Raw genomic sequence first — 23,218 nt, 5'->3', positions numbered from 1 at the left:
TGTTATCACATTGTTTAAGTGAGCTCTTTCCTTGGTTTCTTTCTCAGTTTGCTGTGTGCACTTCACTCTGGAGCACAAGAGTTAAAAGGTTTCTGGAGCTGGGTACAGGCTATTTCTCTTTTGTAGTTCTGAATGGAGAGAGAATGAAAGGAAGAAAATCTTATTTGCCATTATATTACTGTTTCTATTGAGAGAATGCCTGGGAAAGGAAATATTTCTCCTGCTGAGGCAGAAAATAAATCTATCTCCAGCACTATTAGGCAATTCTAACACTGAGCTCCTTCTGTAAAAATCGCCTTAACTCCAATTTCTAAGGATAATTTAACAATATCCTCATAATTTTCCTGTTTCTCTACGGTTTTTCCCCGTAGTTTTTTAAAAGTCCTTCCAGAAAAGACATTCAATGCAATTTGAAAAGGTCTTAAATAAACCTTTTCAGTGAGCTGGAACTTGTAAGCAAAGCTGCTGCTTTGGAAAGGTTTACCCTGTTGCATTAAATGTTTATTTAGAGAAAGTGGGTGTTACTTTTTGGTAATGAACAGTTCAGTAGTTTGTTAATTTAGAGGTTTGAAACTTCTGTATATACCTGCAGCAGACTGTTGGAACAATGGGCTGGAAACTTGAATATGGTTTTTTATTATGGTCTTATGGGCTGAAGAATTTCAAAAGTCACTCTAAACATGCAGGTGATTTTTGTGAGACTCAGACAATCATCTTTAGATTTTGTAGTGGAATTTAGTGGACATATGTAAAATAAATGAAGTAGGATGTAGGAGACTGAGTTGAAAGTGGAGCTAATCCTGCACTGTCTGCAGTCCTGAGAAGGCATTGCTGTCTCTTAAATGAAAAGCAAAACCCCTTATCTCTGTTGTTTTCAATCAAAATCAAATTAATTCGTTGGTTCACCTTCATGGATAGCTATTAAAATTCAAACCTGATTCTTCATGCACTCACTTGTTTTTACTTATGCAGAAACAAGTTCAAATGGAATTAATGATAATCAGGGTTGAACTTGACATGCTTTTACTTACGGTAAACCACTCTTTAGCACATTTTTTATGTGACAATCCTAACCATTTAAAATTGTCCAGACAACCTTTTCCCTTTTGCAATCTTAATAAACAGATGAGAGAATACAGCAAAATCCTTAGACGGGAAAAAATTCAGTTATACTCTAACATAACTTGATGGCTGGAAAAACGATTAGAGCCTGCATTGTACAGCCAGTGAATTTTGTTTGAAACACAGATACTTAGTCTCTGAAATTTTACAAGCATTTTCTTGTAAAACTTTGTGTTCAATTTTTTTTTTCTTAAAACTTGCAAAGGGAGAGGTGACTTTTCTTACATCTTGTCCATATTATGTCAGTCTTGCACAGAATCTGGGATCACCTGACTCGTTGATTCAGATTCCCTGTCACATGTCCTCCCATCATGTAATGCTTTTCATAAATGAATCAAGCTTTATCTTTAGATAACGATAAAGTCAAGACTGACTGACTTTGCATTTTCTAGATGTGGATGTTGTGCCTGCACAGTTGGTATTTAGTGTATCTCCTAAAACTTAAAAGTATGTAAAGTTGCAGCATCTCTTTAACATGTTAAAATGGTCTCAGATAAATATTTTTCTTGTATCTTTTTACACAGCTGAGGGAAGGCTGTTGCTTTCAGTTGCATGAGGTCCAAATTAGAGCTCGTTTGTGCTGTTTGCATTTATTTTGTTTCTAGATATTCAATTATACTCTGCATTCAAGATATTCTTGTGTTAAGGTATTTTCAAAAGCAGTTAATGGTTTCAGATGTTCTTTGATTATTCTCCCTCCCCTCTCTTCTGTGAGCTTTTCGTAATATTAGACTTTTCTTGACTGGAGACTCGATATAGAGTATTATAGCAAAGATTGTAAGCATCTGTGATAAACAGGTTTTTAAATCTCATAGTTGTCATCAGCCCAGCATTTTAGAAAGGCATATGGAATTCTTTCCTTAAATTAAACAACTGAACAATTTGTGAGAGACCAGAGAAAAAAGTGAAGAAGTTGTATCAAAATTCTTGTCCCCCTTTCCTCTACACTCTAGGAAAGTTTTTGTTTACTGATGATTATGCTCTTTAAAATTAAAGAAAACGACACATTTAGCACAGAACTATTTGGTTCATGGATAAACCATAGTAACGAGTTATTGCAAGATGATGGGCTGCAGAAAGCATGTTGTGTATATAAATACATGGAAGTTTTATGGTGTTTCTGCAAATATTACTTTGTACAGAGTTGCTGTTTTAAAAAAAAAAGGTTTTGGAAATAAGTGTGCCGCTTTTTCAGCTGGGAGAGTACTTTGCATTTGAAGTAAGTAGTGTGTTTAAATTTAGTAATTTCAGGCACAGTTCGTAAGCATGTACCAAAATATGAACAGTAGGGAACTCAACAGGTATTTTAGATTTGTTAATTTTGTTTTAAACATGCAATAGGTTGTTTCGAGTTGAGTAAATATTTTTTTCGTACTATAGTAATCTGATCTTTCCTAGATTTCACTGCGTATTACTGAAAATGACCATTTAGAAACAAACTACTTCATAGCATGTATGAGCAGGCATTTGCTATTGCTTTTTGTTTATTATTATAAGCTTCTGCACAAAGACTTTCTTGAGTTGTGTTCTGCAGTGGTAGTGAAAGGGCTTCTACCACAGCCTTGATCAAAAACCTGATCCCTGTATTGGAAGGAAGGAGGAGGGGAAAGGAGCTTGTTCCTATAAAACCAAAATTATCAACAACTACAGTTGGGAAAGTATATTCCTGTAACCCCAAGTAAGTTATTTGTTCATGTCAAGTTTCAAGATTACACAAACCTAATCTGTCTTTAAACTCAAGATGTATCTCAATTCACAGAATTGCATTGCCAAGATAATTATCCATTCCTTCAGCTCGGGGTTGTCTGAAATAGTTGTCTTTGAAGGTGTGATGATGCCCATTGACATGGTCCACAGGCCATGAGTAACTGTGGCAAATTCCAAAAGTGAAAATAATGAAGAAAAAGGGCTACGTGTGATGCAGCCCAGTGGTGTGAGATGTCTCGTTAAGTGTTGTTTAGCAACTCATGCTGTGCTTGCATCTCTCTTGAGAGAAGATATATTTGGTGTTCTGCGGGGAAGATGTGACTATAATGACATTGTTCCTTAACCCACAGTTGCCTCGGACCCCACCCTGCAGTTCCTGTTTGAGCTGCAGGAATATCTAGATATCTATTTCAAATTCAGCCATCATCGTCCTGTGGCCTTTCTGTTTATAGGTCAAGTCTTTTGTGGCCAAAACTTCCACTAGGAAGCTCGAGATATTTCATGAGAAATATGAGTGGAATCGTTGTTTTCACTGTTTTCTTTATTGCTTTATTAGCTTTAGTCGTTGTTTTAAGGATCTACGTTTAAAAATGCTTTAAAATCTGTTATTGTGCTAATTAATTCATGTATGACATTTAAAAATAGGACAAAGTGTCTTATTCTGCAGAGTTCTGGTGCTTCAGTCAATAAGCACAGAGGTGAAATGGGTTTGTTCACCTCAGAGGTGCAGCAAGTGATGTTTTAATGATCTTGCACACTAATCTCTAGGAACTTTATAGCTTCCTCTGAACAAGTTCAGCAGTAACCTGTGCTAAACATCAATCAGATTTAAAACCCAATTATTTTCTAGAAGAAAAGAGACACTATTGTTTTCCAGTAAGTGGTGCTATAATTTGTTCTCTTAGTATAATTAATCTTTAAATGAACAAAGCAACCTACGTACATCTTAAAACCTTGAGAGCCCAGTGTTCTCTGGAGGTGGGATGGACAGTGCACAAGGTGCAAATCTGATCATTGCCAATCACGCTCCCCATTACGTAAGTTCTTCCTTTCTAAAAATAGCAGCTTCTGCTGTTTTCATAAGCACTATTTACACCCTTTTGCAGCAAGTGGCACCTCTGTAAAAATCACAGCATTTTGTTCTGGCAATGAAAATAGACCTTTTGAATGTAAAGAGATCTCGTGAAACATGCATTCAGTTCTGAAGGCAGATGTGAATGTACGTGTATGTGCACTGGCATTTTTAACACAAGGCCCAATTATGTCTGTCCTGGGAGAGATGGTTGGGGTCAGCCCTTAAAAGACAGAATGGAGCACTACATTTTGCTTTTGTGAAGTTCTTTGAGATGAGTAATATAGTTACAGATGATTTTGGTTTTGATCAAGTAAACATGTAAACAGCAGTTTACATTTAGGAGACGAAAACTCACCACTGTGCTTGATTATATTATGATTAAAAAAAAACTTAATCATGGAAGACATGCTAGGATACAGTGACAATAGTAGTATGTAGTTCTTCTAAGCAAAGTCATTTATCTTAACATGTTTCGATGGAAAAAAATCAATGTTTTCTGCATCTCCACGTCAATATGTTGTAATGATTTTTCCCCATTGTTAGGGCAGCTTCATTATTTCAGTGGAAGTTATATACACCAGCAAAATAGAATCTCTGATAATCAGATTACATCTAGAGTCTTCCTAACTTGATAAAATTTTCTCCTCTATTGTCATTCATACATGTATAATACAAAATAAAGCTTCTTCAGTGCTCAGCTTTTAATAATCCTGTTCTTAATTAAATATAAATCTGGCTAAAACATATTCTTCTACATCAAAGTCTTGCCATAAAAACATTTTGAATATAAACTTTCAATACTCAGTAGAGTGATACACTATATATATATTCACAAATGCACTTTTTTTCTGTTACTAGCAAGCATTTTGTTCACTATTTGCACAACTTCACAGTCATATGTTTTATACAACGACTACTAAATCAGACTTCTGATTGCTCATTACTGTCAGGGATGACAGACGTTAGGGCAGCCTGACAGAAGCGATGTAACGTTGACATTTTTGTTTTCTGTTCAATGTACAGTCGCAGTTTGTCTCTGAAGGTTTCCCCTAGAAAACTGTAAATTAAGGGGTTCAAGCAGCTGTTAGAAAAAGCTGCCAGGTTCACAATGTGTCCTGTTAGGGGATAATCGTGTCTGAAGGATGGGCTGTTTGAAGAGACGGGCTCGTTTTTCTTCTGAAGAAGCTGGACGCTAATGAAGACGTTTTCAGGTAACCAGCAGATAAAGAAAACCAAGACCACCACAAAAATCATGCGAAGAGCCTTTTGCCGCCGCAGACGAAGACTCCTGTGCTTGTGGGCTTTTATAAGAACTCGGACAATTAACGAGTAACAGAGACCGATGATCACAAAGGGGATAATAAACCCCAAGGTTATTTCTAACCACTGGATTTCTTTTACATCTGCAAAACAAAAATAGACCTCTCCGGTGTGTTGTAAATGCACGGCCGTGAATGGGACCAGAGCTGCAGAAATGGATGCCATCCATATGAGCCCGCAGCTCAGTCTAGCGTGCTGCATAGTGCGGAATATGTTGGACCTCATTACTTTTGCCAGGGCTAGGTATCTGTCAAAACTCATCCATGTCAGAAAGAAAATGCTGCTATACATGTTGATCTGAAGGAACAAAGACATAAAGGTGCAAATGATAGTGATATCATAGTACTTTTCGTCAAGATTAAACACCTCAATGAGAGAATCGGCGACCAAAATGAGATCGGCCACTGCGAGGTTTATGAAGTAAAGGTCTGGGATAGTCATTTTTTCCCGAAAGCTTATGTTGACAACCAGTATCAGAATGTTTCCTACGAAACCGATAGGAAAGAGAAATATTGTGTAAAGACATGATAAGAAAAGGCCAATAACGTATTGTTGGTGTTCCGATTTATCTGCTAATCTAGAGGATATGCTTTCGTTACACAAATGGGATCCAGTCAGGTTAAAAGTTGTGCTGTTACATATAACGGGTGATATTGAGGCAGAGTAAGTTTCCATGGTTAAAATATCTGTAGAAAAGATATTAACAATCACAGTTTGGTGTCAGTACCAAAAAAATCAGATTTTTGGTTGTCTTCAACTAAACTTCTAGTAAGCATTTTTGATTGGAGTTGGAAAAGATGCAAATTTTGTATAGAAAATTAAAATTCTTTAGAAGTCAGATTAATTAGACTTAAAACTGATCCAAATATAACACTACAAATAGTAAATGTCTTAATTTGTTTTACAGGACACTATATACATTGTAAATGAGAGAATTTACAGTTCTTGTGTGCCTTAAGATCATGTAGGAATCTTTTTACCATGATGGTACTTGTGTCTCTTTAATAAAAGCTTTTCATCAGCAGTGTTTCTTCATGCAAGTTGGAATGCAGTAGAATTTTAGCTCCATTTGTTTTCTTTTAATAATCAATGAACATCCTTGGACCTGCAATTTGCAAATGGAAAACAATTAATCTCGTATTCCAGCACTGTACCATGTGCTATGTGCTGCTTCTAACTTAACATCACAGCTGAGGTTGTAGGAAATGTCATGTTTTAATATATATGCAAAGGTTCAGTTAAAGGAATTTAAATTTGTTCTGGATGATAATATATTGTGAGGGCAGATCTGTTAAAATGGTGTGTACCCTTCAGGGGTTCAACATCAGAAAATGCAGAGTACAGAGAAATCAGATGAGTGAGTTTAGCCTAATAAAGAAAAATGGTTTTTTTACATAGGTATTTATTTTATCAGCTTGTAAGGCTATTAAATAGCAAAGTCTGTGGCTGAGAAAGCAACGGAGATGAAAAGCAGTTGGTTCCTGCTGCTTTCAGTGGGAAGGAAAGGCAAATTTTAGAAATGAAGGTAATACAAGCAGCGTATTGATTTACACTAGCATTATTATACTCAATTTGCTTTTCGTTGTGATTTATTATGTTTCACTGACTTCCGGGTAGGAATGGAAAATACCAGTTATCAGATTTGTTTACTCATAAATGTTGAATGTTATGGACTTGAAGCATTGCTAGAAGTTTATTTAAAGGAAAAAACAACCAAACAAAAGACACTCCAAACAAATAAAGCAGCAAGAAAATTATAAACCAGGGTATTTTGTGTTAATTTTTAAATATTTTGAACTGCTTTAATCTTCATCTTCCTATCAACCCCTTGATTTTATTTACACTAAAACATAGTAAAAAAATTGTTTGCTAGTAAAATTCGTGCATATTTCCACATGTTAATGACTTAAATCCTGCTGAGGTACAGGGTTTGGGGGGAGAAAAAGGAGAAGACCACTAATGGAGTAGGAGTGTTAGAATATTTTTAGTCAGAAATATAGCTCTGAGTTTGCTTAAATGTATTCAAATCACCAGAAGTAGCTACAGATACTTAAATAAAGATATGGGTTCCAGAGCTTTTATTTCTCCATGAAACAGGCATATGTTCCCAGTACCTGTTGCTGTGTTTTGAATCGTTTTAATAGTGTAAATCTTTATGCTAAAATATCCATAGGAAATTACACGTATTAGAAGAAGGTTCACTGTTTGTTTCGAGCAGCTGTGGAAGTCAGACATAAACTGTTGTCCCTTACATAAGGTCCTTTTATTTGCGAACAAGGCAGTAAAACTGCTTTAAACACAATAAAAGATAAGTTAGCAGCCTAAGAAATTGATTTTAAAAGGTCGGTCTGTGGTCAGATTTTAATTTCATCTGAAAGGCTGCCAAAAGCCAAGTAATTACAAGCATTGCAGGTAACTATGTACGATGAAACACTTTATTTTACCTTAATTCCATTTCTCCAGAGCTGATTTTCCTCCAGACAGCAGCAGGCTGGTCCTTGCTGGGTACACACGTAAAGGATGTGCCAACTTCCACTGTTCTCTCGGTAAAAAACTTGCCTTTAGGTGTGCAGAGCTGCAGTGGATGCCACCTGTTGATGATTCAGCATTAAAAAGAGAATCATATAAAAGTCTATCCTGCTTTAGAACATCTTAAATAAAGGATAGTTTACAACAGCAAAATGCAGATCTTGCCGCATGTCCTTGCCAATAAAACAAGCTTTATAGATTCCCAGGGTTGTTCTAATTTGTGTGCAGTTGAAGTGCTGCTGAACAGCCTTATAAGGCTGGAATTAACCCTGTTTCTGCTGGTTTCTTTTTTACTAGCACTACTCAAGCATCTTTTCTCTCGTATTTGTCGGTTTTATTTTGCCTAACGTTCGTTGCACCCTCCTTTCTGCCTCTGGCATTTTTCAAAGTTATACAGTCCGTTCAAACCTATAGCTCAGCTGATCAATAATTAAGAGGGTTTGATCAATAGTTAAAAGATTTATTTGCAAATTTTAAGGAAGCATGTTTTATATAGATATAAAGCAATAAATGCTATATGTGGTGTTTTTTAAAAGCCTCTGGACAATCTAAAGTGGAGTATTTGGTTGAGAGACCTCAAGCAGCTGAGATGGGCCATTTGCCAAACTGACAAGATAAATTTCAGTTTTCCTACCTTCAAGCTGGTCCCATTTTGCCTGTTTTTATTTAAATTTTCAGGTATATATTGTCATCCTCTTACTTCTTGAAATTGCTCAGCTCAGAAGCACATGGATAAAATACTTCTTTTACAGAGAATGTGGAGCTTTGTGTAAAACCGCCAGTGCTGCAGGTGGAGTTTTGCATTTCATCTGTAGAGGGGAAAAAACCCACTTGCCATTTCCAGTGACACCACCTACTGGTGACCAGGATTCTTAGATAAACCTTTCTCATAAAAGAGAAATATTTTATTTGTGGTAGTTGCTTTCTGTGGTTATATTGATCTCATACCTGAATTTCAAGTGCCATGAGTGGTTATGCTGTACATCAATGCAGCATCTGCTCCTACTGGAACAAGACGAATGGGAGCTCAGCATTTAGGACTTCAAGAAGACAATGGGGCAGTTTCAGAAGTGTGGAGTAAGCAACTACCATGTCATTATAATACCTGTATGACACCAGTTACAGTGGCCAAATATTTTTAGATTACAAAAGATCTCATGTGTAGAAAAGTGAAGCAAAAGTTCTTTAGACGAATGGCTTTGGGAGTTGAACCACTTTGCCTTCATTGAAGCAAATATATTAATTGCTGATTTTTTTGTAACATGCTGTGCATAGGAACAGAGGATTTTAGTAGTGTTACTAAAAAAGTTTTTTAAGATGTTCTTGCACGATGGCTCCTCATAAATAGTTTGGGAATCAATTACGATTTAGATTGAAAGAATGTTTGTGCAAATTGGTGCTGGTAAAAATTTTCTGAACAGATTTCCACTATGTGTGGAATGGCTTTATGGAGTGTTTTTTCTACAGGGTGATGAGGACAGAGACTAAAGTGTTTTGCTTTGAGAAGTGTACAAATGTGATGGTGTTATGGGACTGGAATAATTATAATGTAGAAAAATCTTGTGATACCAGCTTTGAAGGTCTTAATTTTTTGGTGTCATAAAAGAACAGGATAAAAAGAGTCTTTATTGTTGTTTGTTGATCATGTGGTTTTGCTGTACTTAGTTCTGTCCTTCAGAGCTTCCACTGATCTTGTAAGAGCCAGAAGGATTTTTTACTTTACTTAATGTGTATCATTCGCTTCTGGGTATTGCTTGGTTGTAATTATGGGGGCCTGAATTTGATAGTCAGCTGGTCTATTTGTCCTTGCTTTTCTAGCTTTGCGTATCATCTGATTTGCTATGAAAATGTATAGTTCTGAGCACTAATTTTCTTGTTTGAAGTCATGGTAAGAAATATGTCACTTTGCCATACTTTCAGAATTGTTAGGAAAGTCTCTTTCTAAAAGCCCACGAAGAAGCTGTTTTCTGTGCTAGTAGAACTATGAAACATGAGAGGCCGAATCTGGTATTATGAATATTCTATTATTATGTTGTAACTATTGAGTTCTCCATTTCACTAAGTATTTTATGAGATGATCATGTGAATCCTCTGAATCCTGCTTCCTGAAACAATGACAGCATTGTCAGGCTCTTGTTTATGCAGTCAAATTATTGTTACTGATTAATCTATCTTAATCTCACTGATTAATCTATCTTAATCTCACTAATTTGAGCAGCTGCCAAACATTGTACCCTTGCTCTTTCCCTATCAGTTGCAGCTATTCCATGGGACTTCACAGCGAGTGCCTTAATGATCCATAGTCACAGCTGTGACAGTATTGAGTCTCAAAATTCCACCTGTTGTACCTTATTATGATTGTTCCTGAGAACATGCATGAAAGCAACTGGTGCAGTAGCATTTTTATTATGTCAGACTTCAATAATCCAGCATTCAGAATTCTCCTAGCGGTTTATTTTTAAATACAAGTAGTAGTCAACTTGTATATATCTCAATAAACCTGTCTACCACCCCAGAGTCTTTCAGGAGCAGTGATGTAATTGTCTGTGATGTACTTACTAGCACCAGGAGGCAGAATGTGTGGTATATTAGAAGATACTCTGTGTAATTTAGCAGACTTCAACATATGTGCCTGCTATTGTGCTGCTAAGAGGTGGCAGCTGAGGAGGAAGAAAGTGGGAGGTGTGAGTGTGGGAGAGAACAACGTTAAGAGGTCTGGTGCATCACAGCACTGCATGGCAGCCTCTCCAGCTGGATAAGCAGGATAAGCCCTGTAGGATGCAAGAGCTGTTGGATTCTGTCAGAAGTGTGGAAGTGCTTTGGGTATAAAACTGTCGAGTCCTGGAGAAATGAGATCAGGGCCAGGGAGTCTAAGGCTGAAAAAAATAAGGTACTGTCTTGCATGGAAGTGGAAAGAAGTATAAATTGAAATAATTTTGGAATGCTTGCAGTGTAATATAACCATCTGCAGAAGAAACAAGATTTTTGTAAGAATCTCTACTGAAACTATCTCCAGGGGAAATACAGATGCTGTTATACTGTTCATGACATTTTGCAAGTACACTGATCTTCAAATTCTCATCTTTTTCAACCACTGAATGACATCAGCGTCCATTACTCAAACCCCTGAAGGGTTTTTTTCAAATGCAGACCAAAGTTTTGGAAAGATACAAATATTACCAGTACAGAAGTAAAAGATTCTTCTTTGAATTTTTCCAGTATATCCCTGCGTTAATTTTGACAGCCTGCCTATAAAAATATATGCTCTATTTCCTCTGGAACATACTGTTCAAATCTAGGTGAAGCCTGGAAGAAGTGAAGAGTTCAACAAAGCTTTTGCTAGCATAAGGCAAAAAAAGATCTCTCAGAGCAAGGAGATTTTATTTTGTTCTTAAAAATGCTTTTAGATTTATTAATTATTTAAACATTATTACTTTTAATCTTTGCCAAAGCTGCTTTTTTCTCCCTCATATGAAACTCTTTTAGAATAGGGATGTTTGCTCTTATATTCCAACTGAATGTGAGATTTTCTCTAGGACTATATGTTCATTTTTGTAAACTCTAATATAAGTTCTGAGTAACTTTATCAAGAATGTTTCTATGAAAACATTTCTGTATTGCAAAAAGTTGTATTCATAACTATTTGAGTTATTGTTCTACATTTTTCAACCTCTTCCCTCCTGTCTACCTTTGTTTTCTCATATTCAGTTCAAAGTCTTTTGATTGTACATAGAGATTTCTCTATGTCAATATAACCAGCCATCCAGAAAATACTCTGATTTTTTACACGACAGTAGTCAAGGACAGGGAAGAGGCCAGAGTACATGAACTCCAGTCTCACAGATGGCAGCCAGGAGCTATGCCCAGGAGTACTCACAGACTCACACACAGTAGTTCATTCTGACAGGACGTACTCCTTCTCAAATCCTAGATCTGACAGTAGATCCCTGCAGGTTTTATTTCTCTGAGGCCTTTGGTTATGGTTCTGCTCTAGCTGTGTACCTTGCTGAGAGTATCATGAAACATCCTCCTCTCCATGCTCAACCTTCCACCCGTGCTCAACCTTCTGGCTCCTTCCAGGTGTGTCACCACAATTCACTCACCATTAGACCAGTTTCCAGGTCCCAGCCAGTTACTGACCAGGTTTTCTTTTAGGCACCTTTCACAGTAACTCAGGACTCAGAAACAACACAGTATTTATTCTTTCATCCTTAAATATAAAAGAGATGGAAGCTGTAAATAAAGTAGAATTATTTGTGCATAATTCCAATACTAGAAAATAGACCTATTATCCACGGCACAGCTGAAACTATGACACTGAGGGATAAACAGCTTGCATCTTCTGACATTCTCCTTCACTCAGTCTGTCAGCTTTTCCACTGATGTACAGCTCTTACAACTCATCTCTTCAAATTTCTTTCTGCAGAGCTGATCTTTGGTCCATGTTGTTTAATCTCCCTCTTCTCAGGTGCAAAACAAAACCTCTGATGCCATCTGAGAATCCTTTCACAAGTATGAATTTGGCTCTTGTATTCCAAGAGATGATTCTTATCTACCTACTTCCTTTCTGACCACATTCTATAATGATCTGTTTATATGCAGAGTTTTTTAATTATCCATCTGTTCGTGCTGGCAGCAGAACAAAATTGAACAGGAAAACAGGCTGACACAATGCAATGCAGACATCTTACCAGTTGACTTTTACATCTTGCAGAAATGTTGGTCCTTACAGACATAGTGAAACTACATATTGCCCTTTATTTGCATGTGATACAGTCATGGTCTATACATTTCAGGACTTGGATGACTAAGACTAGATCTGTATCTCTAGATACTAAATCTATATTCTGTATTATTATTGAACAAATGTCCTTTATTCTTCCATTTCTGCACTTGGCTGTAGTTTTGCGGAAGATGTTCATCTTCATCGATCAGTTCCTGCTTTTCTCTCTTAGGCAGCCCGTGCTGATCTGCACCAGCTCCCCACGCAAATCTGGACCCCATCAGGAAGACCTTTCAAAGGATACAACTGCAAAATACCCTGTCAGTTCTGTTAGCACCCGAGTGTCACGCGGAGGAACAGATTTAAGCATAAAAATGAGTTTTCTCAAAACCCTTCAGGTTGCTTGAGCCGTCCTCATCACAGCACCGTATTTTTATAACTTTGTGATCTAAGCTGATGTCATTATCCAAGATCTAGTATAATTTTGTGCTTTTCCTGTTTCCGTTCTCTCCACCTCTATGAAAGGAAAAGCTGAAACCGGAGCCAAATGTGTAAGGTGGCTCCTGGCCAGATTTGGTGACAGTAACGATGTGCTCAAAGCAAGCATTTCACAGCTTTGCACCTACCTCTCAGCTGCATCAGCTACTGATTCTGCAGGGCTACATCCCACCTCCTGTACCACAGCTGTTTAGTTCTGATTCAAATTCTTTCCCCTTCTTGCACCATTGACCCATCAACTCTCATCTACATGTACAATCCTTCTGTCTTTTTTCCAGTAGAGCTTTGATTTCATTTAGGACCTGAGGCTCTGCTTTTGTTTGCCCTCTTAAAAACACACCTCAGTTACACTGTTCTGGACTGGCATTTCTGTGGTTTTTATTTAGTGTATTGTTGAATGTGACTCTTCCAACTGCATGTGACTTCATACTTCTGAATGAACTCACCAGGAATGGCTTAAATCAATAATTGCCCTAAGTCTAAATGCAAAGTGGAAGCTGAGAGGTCATTAACAAAAAGCTTTCATTCTTGCACAAAGTTTTAATTAGCCATCCTGTTGATCTTTCCAGTTCAGTGCCTCACAAAGGACCCAAAGCTTTTCTTTATGGACCAGCATTTCCATTAATTTGAATTCTTTATTTTTTTTTGGCACAAGGAGTCAGACAAAAACTTCGCTGCTGCTGCTACTGGGATTTACCAGTGTTATAAAAATAGTTTGTAGGGTAAGAAGTCAAAAGAAGAAGCATACCTGAGAGAATGCTTTGGCTGAGGATTTTTGCTTTTGTTCAGAGTTGCTTTCTGCCATGTTTTTGTTTGCAGCTTTGCTGGGGCATTGATATTATTGCAGAAGCACAGCTCTATGGCAGCAGTACTCGTCTTCCTACTTGGCTTTGAAGTAACACTTGCAGAAAATAGACAATTTTAATATATATGTGTATATATACATTAAAAAAACCCCAAACAACCCCAGACCCTACATGTGCTCTCACAGATCACTATAAATACTAGAAGTAAAGATCTTTTTTTCTTCCAGTACTGCTAGCTATAAGATGGGCCAAGTTTGGGTTCTAAAGAAGGAACAATCACCTTTTTTTAAAGAAGTGAAAAACCAAACCAAAACCCACAAACAAGCTGAAAAGTAAAGTGGATTGACAGCTGTTCAGAACAGTGTTACTGAGACCCGCTTTCATGGGGCACATTTGTTTCTGGTATTTCATGGTGATTGTTGGCAGTGGTTTTCCTTCGGCAGTTCTGTATGAATTTGAGTATTTCATCCTTGCATGGCTTATGAAGACAAAATATAAACACCAAACTAGCACAGCTCTCACAGAACAACACTATTTCTGCAATATTCATCACAAGCTCGTTCTTCGTGGTTCCAGTGCTCTTCTGGAACTTCAGTGTTGTCCTGAAGAGAAGCATGAGGTTGTAAAACAGGCGGCACATGAACATTGTTACGCTGATCACGTACAGGGCGGGGTGAGTACGGATGTGCTGTTGTAAGGCTGGAGCTTCATCAGGTGCTACTTTAGCCAAGAGAACAGTAAAACAGAGTATCTGAAGGAACAGTGGGATTCCAAACCCAAATGTGAATTTAACGATCTCGTATTCAGGCCATGCAAACAGTGGATCTAACTGGCAGTCTGTTTCCAGGTGATAGTTATCAGTGCCAACCAGCACTGCCTCAGTCAGGGACAAACAGAAAGTGTATGTGAGAACAATTCCAACACACAGGATGGGTCTCTGGGTGGCTTTGCAGAGAGCGGTCCGTGGTGGAAATCTCTTGAGTAACAGTATGAGAAGCATCAAAACGAAAACATACTGAGAATTGAAGTAACTGAAGTTGAAAAAGAATGACAGTACATTACAGGTGAGGGGGGTTGCTGTTAAATAGTCGGGTCTAGTAATGACAGTGAACGATAAAAGAATCATTATAATATTGCTGATGGTGAAGTGTAGAAGAAGCAAGTCCAAGTTTTCTATGACTTTGTGCTGCACATAATTCTTTATGAGAACAACCAAAATACATATGCCAGCTATTAATCCTGAGGGCACAAAAAAGGCGATGTAGCAGTGCATGAGTCTGGATATGATGTTTTGAGAAGCTATGATGTCTTCGATTTCTTCTGGGGAGGTGAAAGCCAGGTTCTTACTTGGGTAGCTGATCCATGTCATGTTGTGAGAAGTCATCCTTCCTTCTGCTTTCCTGTTCAAAGGAGTTTGAAACTGAAATGGAAAAGGAAGGTGAAACAGATTTAAAGTACAGTCTTAGTATCTAATTTGTGCATTAAATATATTACGTGCAGTCAGGGGTATGAGCCATTTGTTCACAATAAACGTAGTCATTTTTAGGTGGGTTTTACCCTATGCTAATTTCAAGCTAACTTGCATAATATTTTTAGCCAGAGAAATTTTTATTTTTGGTGTGGGTTCTGCTCTTACCACTCCCCCCTTTTCCTCTCTTGGTGCAGCCAGGACTTTTACTGCAGCTCAGCCTTGAACACGACAGCCAGGATCCAGCGCGCTGATGTCGCCTGTGGAATATATGGGAGTTGGCTGTTTGGGTGAGGAAGGAATTGGCTCTGGGATTAGGTGGAGCTGCTTTTCCTCAACATCTTGCCAAAAAAGGCCAAGGCAGTGCACAGGGCAACTCCAGTGTGTGGGCAGCAGCCACAGCCACAAAAAGCTTCACTGTCCTGTTGCAAGGCGGGGCATTTTGGACAGTTTGAACCCAGCTGCCAGTGGGGGCTCGCTGAGGAAAATGCAAAGATAATCACAATATGAGGCACGAGCCACATTCCTTCCTTTGTTTTAGTTTTGTTTCCTTTCTGTTCTGAAATAAAGCCTTTCATAACTGCAGTCTGTACTGAGCAGCCCATATAAAATTAATGTGTTTAAGAACAGCTATGAACAAACTGCTTTTATACTAAAACATATTTATACATTAATAACACTGTCATTTCTTATATGTAGCTGTTGCATAAAACTGAAAAAAATAATGCTTTTCTGCATGCTCAACTTGGAGAAAACAATTACTGGTGCATTATAAACCTATTGATAAAGTTTTAGCAAGGAACATTTTTTACAGTTGTGTTATAAATTCGTGAAAATAGGGAATTTTAAGAGTAATATCAATAGGCTGTTAGCTGTAATGACTCTGTGATATATTGATATAATGATTCTGCTACCGTATAAATGTTTGGAGACTTTTTTTTTTAAGCCAAAAAGCTTTTATAGGAACATAACATATACTTCTGAAAAACTGAGTGTAATGGATATGGATATATACATTTTACAGACCATCTAAAAGCAAAATTAACTCAATTTCTGAAAGAAAATTTCTATACACCTTATACTGATTGATGCAGAAAATAGCATTCTTTTTTTTTAGTAGCAAAGAATACTTTTGAACACAAGATAATGAACTCTTCCTAATGAGTTTGGAATGTTTGATTAAGGATGCTTCTCAGTACTGGAAAGAGTTAAACAGATATTTACAGTGTAGAGTGTTTTCTGGGGAAAAAAATTTCTTCTTTATTCACAAAGATTTCAATTTTGTGTTAGAGTTTGGTGTTTTTACTTTGTTCTGTTGTACATAGAGCAGGTCTGAACAAGAAGCCAAAGACAGGATGGTGGAGTTCTCCTTATAGAAATTTCTGTACAGTCATACTAGTAAGAAGTGATTTACTTAGTTGTACATAATGCCTTTTCCATAAAGGGATTCTAGTGATGTTAACTCTTAAAGTGAAAGTAAATTGGTAAAAGTTCATAAAGATGCATTAATGTTTTTAAGCAGTGCTCATTATAGATAAGTCAATGTCTTAATACTATTTGACAGTTAATTTATGGTTGTTACCTCTGACACTACTTCACATTTCTGATATTTCTAATCTCTCCTCAAAATTGGAATTCTAATACTGGCTTTAATTAGAAAAGTTGACTTATCAAAGTGACTTTGATTAAATGTGTATATAATCTTATATAATTATAATTTCATTTATAGAAAACCGTGGAGTTATGTTTTGATTCAGCAGTGTTCTTTGTCCCCTTTTAAAGACATAGTTTCTTCCTTTCTAGAAAAGGTTATTTTCTGAGAGATTCCACTACACGAAGGACTGATGCACCCAGGGAAGATTTTTTGTGTTACAGGTACACTCACAGGAGGGGAAAAGTTGGCTGGTCAGACTCTGTTTATGTTCTGACCTCTGAGCTCGACCTACACCATGTAGGAACGAGCTGATGGGCAAAACTGGTGGAAGTCTCTGAAGCAAGTCAAGAGTTAATATAATTTTAAAGCTTAAAAATAGTTTGTTAAATATGAACAATCTTAAGAGAAATGGTATGAAATTCTAACTTCTGCAATTCATTTATTCTTAAGTACTCAGCAGAGGGAAATAGTGTAAGTCAAATTTTGACCTTCTATTAGTAGAGAGATTTGAAGCTTGATCTGATGAAGGATCTGGTGAAGGTACATTGTGGCCACTTGAGCATCTGAGAAAGTTCCTTGTTATCACCCTACACTGTAGCTTCAAGGTTAAGAAATATTTACATTTTGAGCTGTTCCGTGGGAGCCTACAGTGTCACCTTCTAATCCCATCAGGCCTTTTGCAAGGCTGAACATGAGATTTCAGCTCTGGCACTGTGAACATCTCCACTATCTTCTCAACAACCATGGGCCAAATAACTGTGCTCATCCTCCTTGGAGAGAATCTCAGAATAACTCAGCAACATTCAACTTTTCTGGTAACATAATTGCGAAGGAAACAAAGGACGTAGTTTGTGGTTTCACAGGAAATCATATATGGCCCTACATCAAATTACAGGAAAAAACAAGATGCCAAAACTTGGTTAAATTTGCTCAGGACCTGGCCTTGGTACTGAGACTGGGTTCAATTTTGACCATAGCAAGGGTATTTTTAATTACATTTAGCTGCTCTTTGGGTGTTTAAGACAACGTAAGGAATATTAAACTTAATGCAGCATATTCCAATAGTTGCAACTTATTGTGTAAGCAAGTGCATCATCTTGGTTTCTCTTTCTGTACCCACCAGTTTAGTTTGCACATTGTGATATTTTAATGATGGACCAGCACAGTACTAAGGAGAGGGTGACAACATATTTCAGCCTCATTTGTCATAGATGTCAAGATGAATGCCTGAAACAGTTTCAGTTGTAACCACAGACCATTACTTAACATAGTTGTTAAATAATAGCAATGATGTTACTCTTCCTCTCGCCTAAACATTGCTATTCTAACATAGATGTGTGTTTTAACTTCCCTCATCTGAGGAGGGATTTAAACTAAAGTAATGTATTCAACCTAGAATTAACATGCTCACTTGGGGAAATAACAGTGCAACTATATAATCAGTGTAAGTATTAATACTCTGAGCTGAGGAAAAATTTCTAGGTGTGCTGTTTTAAAGGGAACATCACAAAAATCATTTTAGGATTCCCACACAACAAAATTTCACCAAAACAACAAACTTTTGTGGCTTTGCTGTGGCTAGTGAGTATAAGCATAATTCATGATTGAATTCAATAAAATGTTTATCACAGAAGAAAAAATATCTGCTAATAGTTTGTAGTTTATTCAGAAATATTTTTGGTTGGCAAATAAGATAAAAGTCAGTTTTTCCCCCTTCAAATTATTCCTAGAAGCTTAAAAAAAAAAATCACAGTAATAATGTCAGACTATTTTCTTATTTGATTCTGGTGTCTCACTCAATATTTAAAAGAGTAAAAGGCAGTTTTGAGTTCCAATTTTGGTAGGAAAGGCTCATGTGCAGGGGGCTGCAGTCAGACATCCCAGTACTTCATACAAGCTGATACATGTGCACTCTTCTCTCTAAAGTGGTCACACCCCCATAGATATTTCTGACTTATGGCCTTATCCTACAACCTAATATTTCAGTGCAATTTGAGGATAGAAAGCACTTTCCAAGGTGCATTGTCACCACCTTGTGAAGTGGCTGCATTAAGGTTTTCTAACTGATATTATGAACTGGGCCCTGTCAGAACAGCCTGCCTCCTTTGCAGCCTCTGCAGGTGATGGATTGGGAATAGTCACAGATGGCATAACCTCTCTGTACATTTGTTTACATGGAAATGGGGAGCTTTAGAGATTCCTGTGACTGTAAGGTGCTCATCTATTATGTAAAGCAACTCTTAAGAAATTGTAAGTCTTTACGGTTTTAAAACATTCCCAAAGCATTAAGTTCATTCCCTGCACTAAAGCAGATATATGATTAGAGTAACAATGGGATGAAGGAGCTCACAACTTCTGCTGGAGTAATGTGAAGATGTTTCCAAATTTTTATAGACTTTTGGTAATAGTAATATAATTTAAAATAAAAATATATGTTCCAAGGGGGCAGCAGAGGGTGGGTTATCTTTCATTTGATTTTTTTCAGAATCTTCATACAACTGACCACATTTTTTGTCAAAGTACTTTGAGTTTCCATCATATAAAAATGAGGAATTTATTATGTAATTTTCCTCTGCTCTGAGAAAATCTGGCATTCCCTCAGTTCTTGTCTGGTTCTTGGATTTACTGCAGGGACCTTTTTTTTTCCCCCGAACACATGTAATGTTTATGCTCTCCTTGGCAGGGGGACCTTGTCCTTTACACTTTTACTGGAATCTGTCAGCTTAGAGGGCAACCACCTCACGACCTGAATTAATATTTTTTTTTCCTCATAATTTACTGTAACAAAAAGTGGCTTTGTTATTTCTATTTACTGGTAACTGAGAGTAATATACAGTGTGTCATAGCTCACATATACTGAAGCTGTGGTGGAAGCTTATTCCTGTTTCTCCTAAGATTAATTAGTGAGGGAAATCTGCAATATGCTACTTGCATTATCTTTCTCTGTGTTGTCATGCTGCAGTATTTTGTCCCTTTACCTCAGCCCCCACCCCTTAAATTGGCCATCATTCATATGTTATGAATCCTTCCTTAACTTCATATGGCCTCGCTTTTTTCTTGTGGGTTTTTTTTTTTCCTCTTCATATCCCTGTTTCACCACTATAATTTAGCAGTTAAATATGTTTGATTTTTGCTTCCTGAGGCACAGTGAATACGTTCCCCATCACTTCCAACAGATGGGGCTGAGCAGTGAGTGCAGTGTTCAGAAAGCAGTTTAAAAATAGCAAGTTGTGAAAGGACTTTCAGTATCGAGACCCAGTCCCAAACACTTCAGTGGTTTTGGGCTCCCTATCCCCACTTTGATGTTTAACTTGCAAATGGAGAGCTTGGTTTCAAAGAAACTTGTGTTTATTTAAAGTGCAGAAAGAAGAGCTCCTAAAGCAGGGAGTTTCTCCCTGGCAGCAAGAACTCTTCCTCTCTAAAAGGTTTGGCAGGGCAATCCTTTTGCGTTCTGTCACCAGCCTTTAGAAGGAAAATAGTCTTTCATCCAGTCATAAAGCATAACACATAATGTTCCTTATGAAACTCTGCTCTTGGTGGACATGTCCTCCATTGACTCGTGAAAACACCACATGTAATTTGGGGGGTGAATTTGTCCTTTCTGTTTGCACTGCATCTGCAGAGTTAAAAGAGGGGGGGCATCTTGCATAAGAGGCTGAAATGTGAAATACTGTATTCATCTGCCTTGTAAAGTCACAATTCCTGCACTTGGGCAAGTATCTGAACTTGTAAAGGTTTAAGAAACCCTACCCTTAGCTTGCAAAAAATTACCAGTTCCTGAGAAACCAAGAGCTTTTAGTTTTACTTTTGTAGAATATAAGCTAATCAACAGTGGCTTAAACATAGTTTCCAAGAAGCATTGCTCACGTGTTTCCTGTATTATACAATTCCTGTAGTGTGGTATCGGGCAATGGCCATCCTTTAAAAGACTCGTTTTAGGCAATGGTTGGAGTCTTTTTTGTCCAGACCACTGGGCAGTATTTCATCATCCAGCTCCCATCAGTTCAACAGGAGTTAAGTACTTACTGGAAAACAGTCTTCACATTTTCTCTGTTTAATGCCCAGCTTTGTTATAAATTTCACAAATTTTGTTATTAAACATATCAGCCTTCTGAGGATCTTTCCCAGATACAGTAGGTTACTTTGTGTAGTTCAAATGTTGTTAAAGAAGGGAAAACTAAAAGCTTTAAATTATAACCTTAGCTTCACAATTTGAGCCTCTTGTGATGAATAAAACATTGCATATTCAAAGTAATATAAAGCACTTACCTTTTCAAGAGAATGCTCCACAGACACCACAGGCTGAGACTTTCACTGTAAAATGCCAGATGAAATATAATTGTTGTTTGGAGCTTATAACCCTTTTTATTTCTGTAGAAAGCAGAGTGTATAGATTAGAATAATAACTTCTTTAGCTGCTGTACATCACGATGAAAAATCCAGGCGCTTGCTGACTAAAAAAAACATTCAGTTCTGTAAAAAGGAAACAGGAACTTGGTTGAAGTCATTCAAACCATACACGTTGCATGTTTAGCAAACCTATGGTTTCATCATGTGACTTTAAAGTTCAAATTATCCTCTGCACTGAGATATTTTAGAACAGAAAAGTAGTGTTTGTCCCTGCCATTTCTAAGTGTGTGAGGCCATCCAGTGGATTTTGTTTTCCTGTTCCTGAAGTGATCCCACACTCACTGACCAGCCTTCGCAACTGCATTTTTTTCCAGTGCGCTGGTTGAAGTGCTTGAGGTCTAGAAAAGGAAAAGCCTCTTGAATAAATACCATGCAAGGCCCTTTTCTTAACATGACAAAAACTCAATACAAAGCAGGGCATGTAAAAAATATTAAGAGCCCTTCTTAAAAATAGGTGTCTTTCTATTTTTCCGTGGGTTGGAATATTCCCAGTATTGTATATGTGCTATAAATTATTTTTCCAGATGCTCTGCAATGACCATGAGGTGTTAAAAGACAGGATTTTGAGACTGGGGGATGTTTTGGGTCTGGCTCAGCATCAGTTGTCTTAGTGACTGCTGAATAGTGTTCTTAAAACCTCAGATATAAATAGGCAGGAGAGGGTTGGCTTGTAATTTTTTTAGTGCATGCAGCCTGTCTGGGATGCATCGGCAGCATCACATTTTCTCATATCAGGACATGAGGAAGAACATTTTTATTGTCATCTTTTAGTGACCTGCAGTGGCTTTCAGGGATTGAGAAGACAATTTGTGACCAGTGTTTGATCAGCACTCTCTGTTTTCATGGCTTCCTACTTGTTGCACTTTAACAAGCCTCACTGAAATACATCTGGAAACTGCCAAAACACTTCAAAGAAATTAAATGAGACAAATATCTACAAGTCTAGATTTTAAAATGGGAGTTGTGGGATACCTGGAGAAAATATTTCAGCACTTGGTCTGTGCTCCAGAACAGCTCTTCAGTAGGTCAGTGACTGAGAAATGTGATTTCCAATGAGCTTACACACATTATTCAGAAGACTTCAATTCCCACGGGGACTTGGGTTTTGATCATCTTAGTGTAGCAGTTTGTTGGACTGGGTAGGTTGTTTATTAGTTCCTCCAAGCTGTTACAGATAAACTTGGGTAAAGCTGTCAGTGCCATAACCATTTGTGTAAACCATTTCCTTGTGAGATGTACCCTAATCCAGGTTCATTCTGTTGGTATTAGTTTCTCATAGTTAAGAATGGTGAAGAAAAAAATACACATGGTAATCACATGCAAATCAGCTGATTCTTTCCTTTTTCTGTTGATTTTCCATGAAAGATGCAAATTCAAAGTGTCACCTTATTCTCTCTAGGACTGAGGGCTGTGCAGAGAGCACACCAAACTGTGTGAGCATAGTCAAAGGATTGTTTTGGAAATTACAGAAAAATTTCTGGAAGTTTTTGCTCATCACCTTAACCTTTCAGCTTCCAGAATGGATCAGGTGTGCACTTGAGGCAATGGTGAACAGCTGAAGCATCTGTTTGTTGCTGTACTTCCCATTGAAGTGCTCTGATTGATAACCCGGGCTGTGCTGAGGGCAGGGGGGGACTAAAATTGTTTCTTGGCTGAGGGTCACCAGCAAACCACTGGGATTTGTACATTTTAGAAGTTGCATTGGGTGGGTGTACGCAGGGATATCTGGCTGTGCCCTTTGTGATTATTAGTAAAATAAAGGCAAATCAATGACTGCACCAAACGTTTAAGGAATATTCACAAAGGTTTAAGTGACTCTGAGTTAATTAGCAGTCGATGAGCAGGGAGTAACCCCGGTGTAGATAAGCCCTGTCACAGCAGTGTTAAGACCACATTTCCTGTTATT

At 37.5% G+C, this 23,218-nt stretch overlaps 2 protein-coding genes across 3 annotated transcripts in view; one reads left to right on the top strand and one right to left on the bottom strand.

The window, feature by feature from the left end:
* Positions 1–23,218, top strand: part of CUNH7orf50 (chromosome unknown C7orf50 homolog) — a 154,335-nt gene that overhangs the window by 9,876 nt on the left and 121,241 nt on the right. The window lies entirely within an intron of this gene.
* GPER1 (G protein-coupled estrogen receptor 1) lies at positions 3,303–21,418 on the bottom strand. Of its 2 annotated transcripts, XM_027656460.1 has the most exons (4): positions 21,172–21,412; positions 11,756–15,200; positions 7,669–7,815; positions 3,303–6,329 (listed from the first exon to the last, which is right to left on the bottom strand). In XM_027656460.1, exon 4 carries the CDS (start codon positions 5,897–5,899, stop codon positions 4,826–4,828), a length of 1,074 nt encoding a protein of 357 aa, XP_027512261.1. In that variant the 5' UTR covers positions 5,900–6,329; positions 7,669–7,815; positions 11,756–15,200; positions 21,172–21,412; the 3' UTR covers positions 3,303–4,825. The 2 variants fall into 2 exon arrangements, with proteins under 2 accessions (XP_027512261.1, XP_027512262.1); XM_027656461.1 differs by lacking the exons at positions 3,303–6,329; positions 7,669–7,815 and adding an exon at positions 15,417–15,508 and having other exon boundaries at positions 11,933–15,200; positions 21,172–21,418.

This window comes from Corapipo altera, unplaced genomic scaffold (assembly GCF_003945725.1).
Source record: "Corapipo altera isolate COAL_440 unplaced genomic scaffold, ASM394572v1 104, whole genome shotgun sequence".
NCBI classification, from domain to species: Eukaryota; Metazoa; Chordata; class Aves; order Passeriformes; family Pipridae; genus Corapipo; species Corapipo altera.
The sequence above is the reverse complement of the archived record's forward strand: the minus strand, read 5'-3'. Positions and strand labels throughout refer to the sequence as shown.

What these genes read in the sequence shown, in the direction of transcription:
- GPER1 (XM_027656460.1), bottom strand. Translation starts at nt 5,899, where the DNA reads ATGGAAACTTACTCTGCCTCAATATCACCCGTTATATGTAACAGCACA.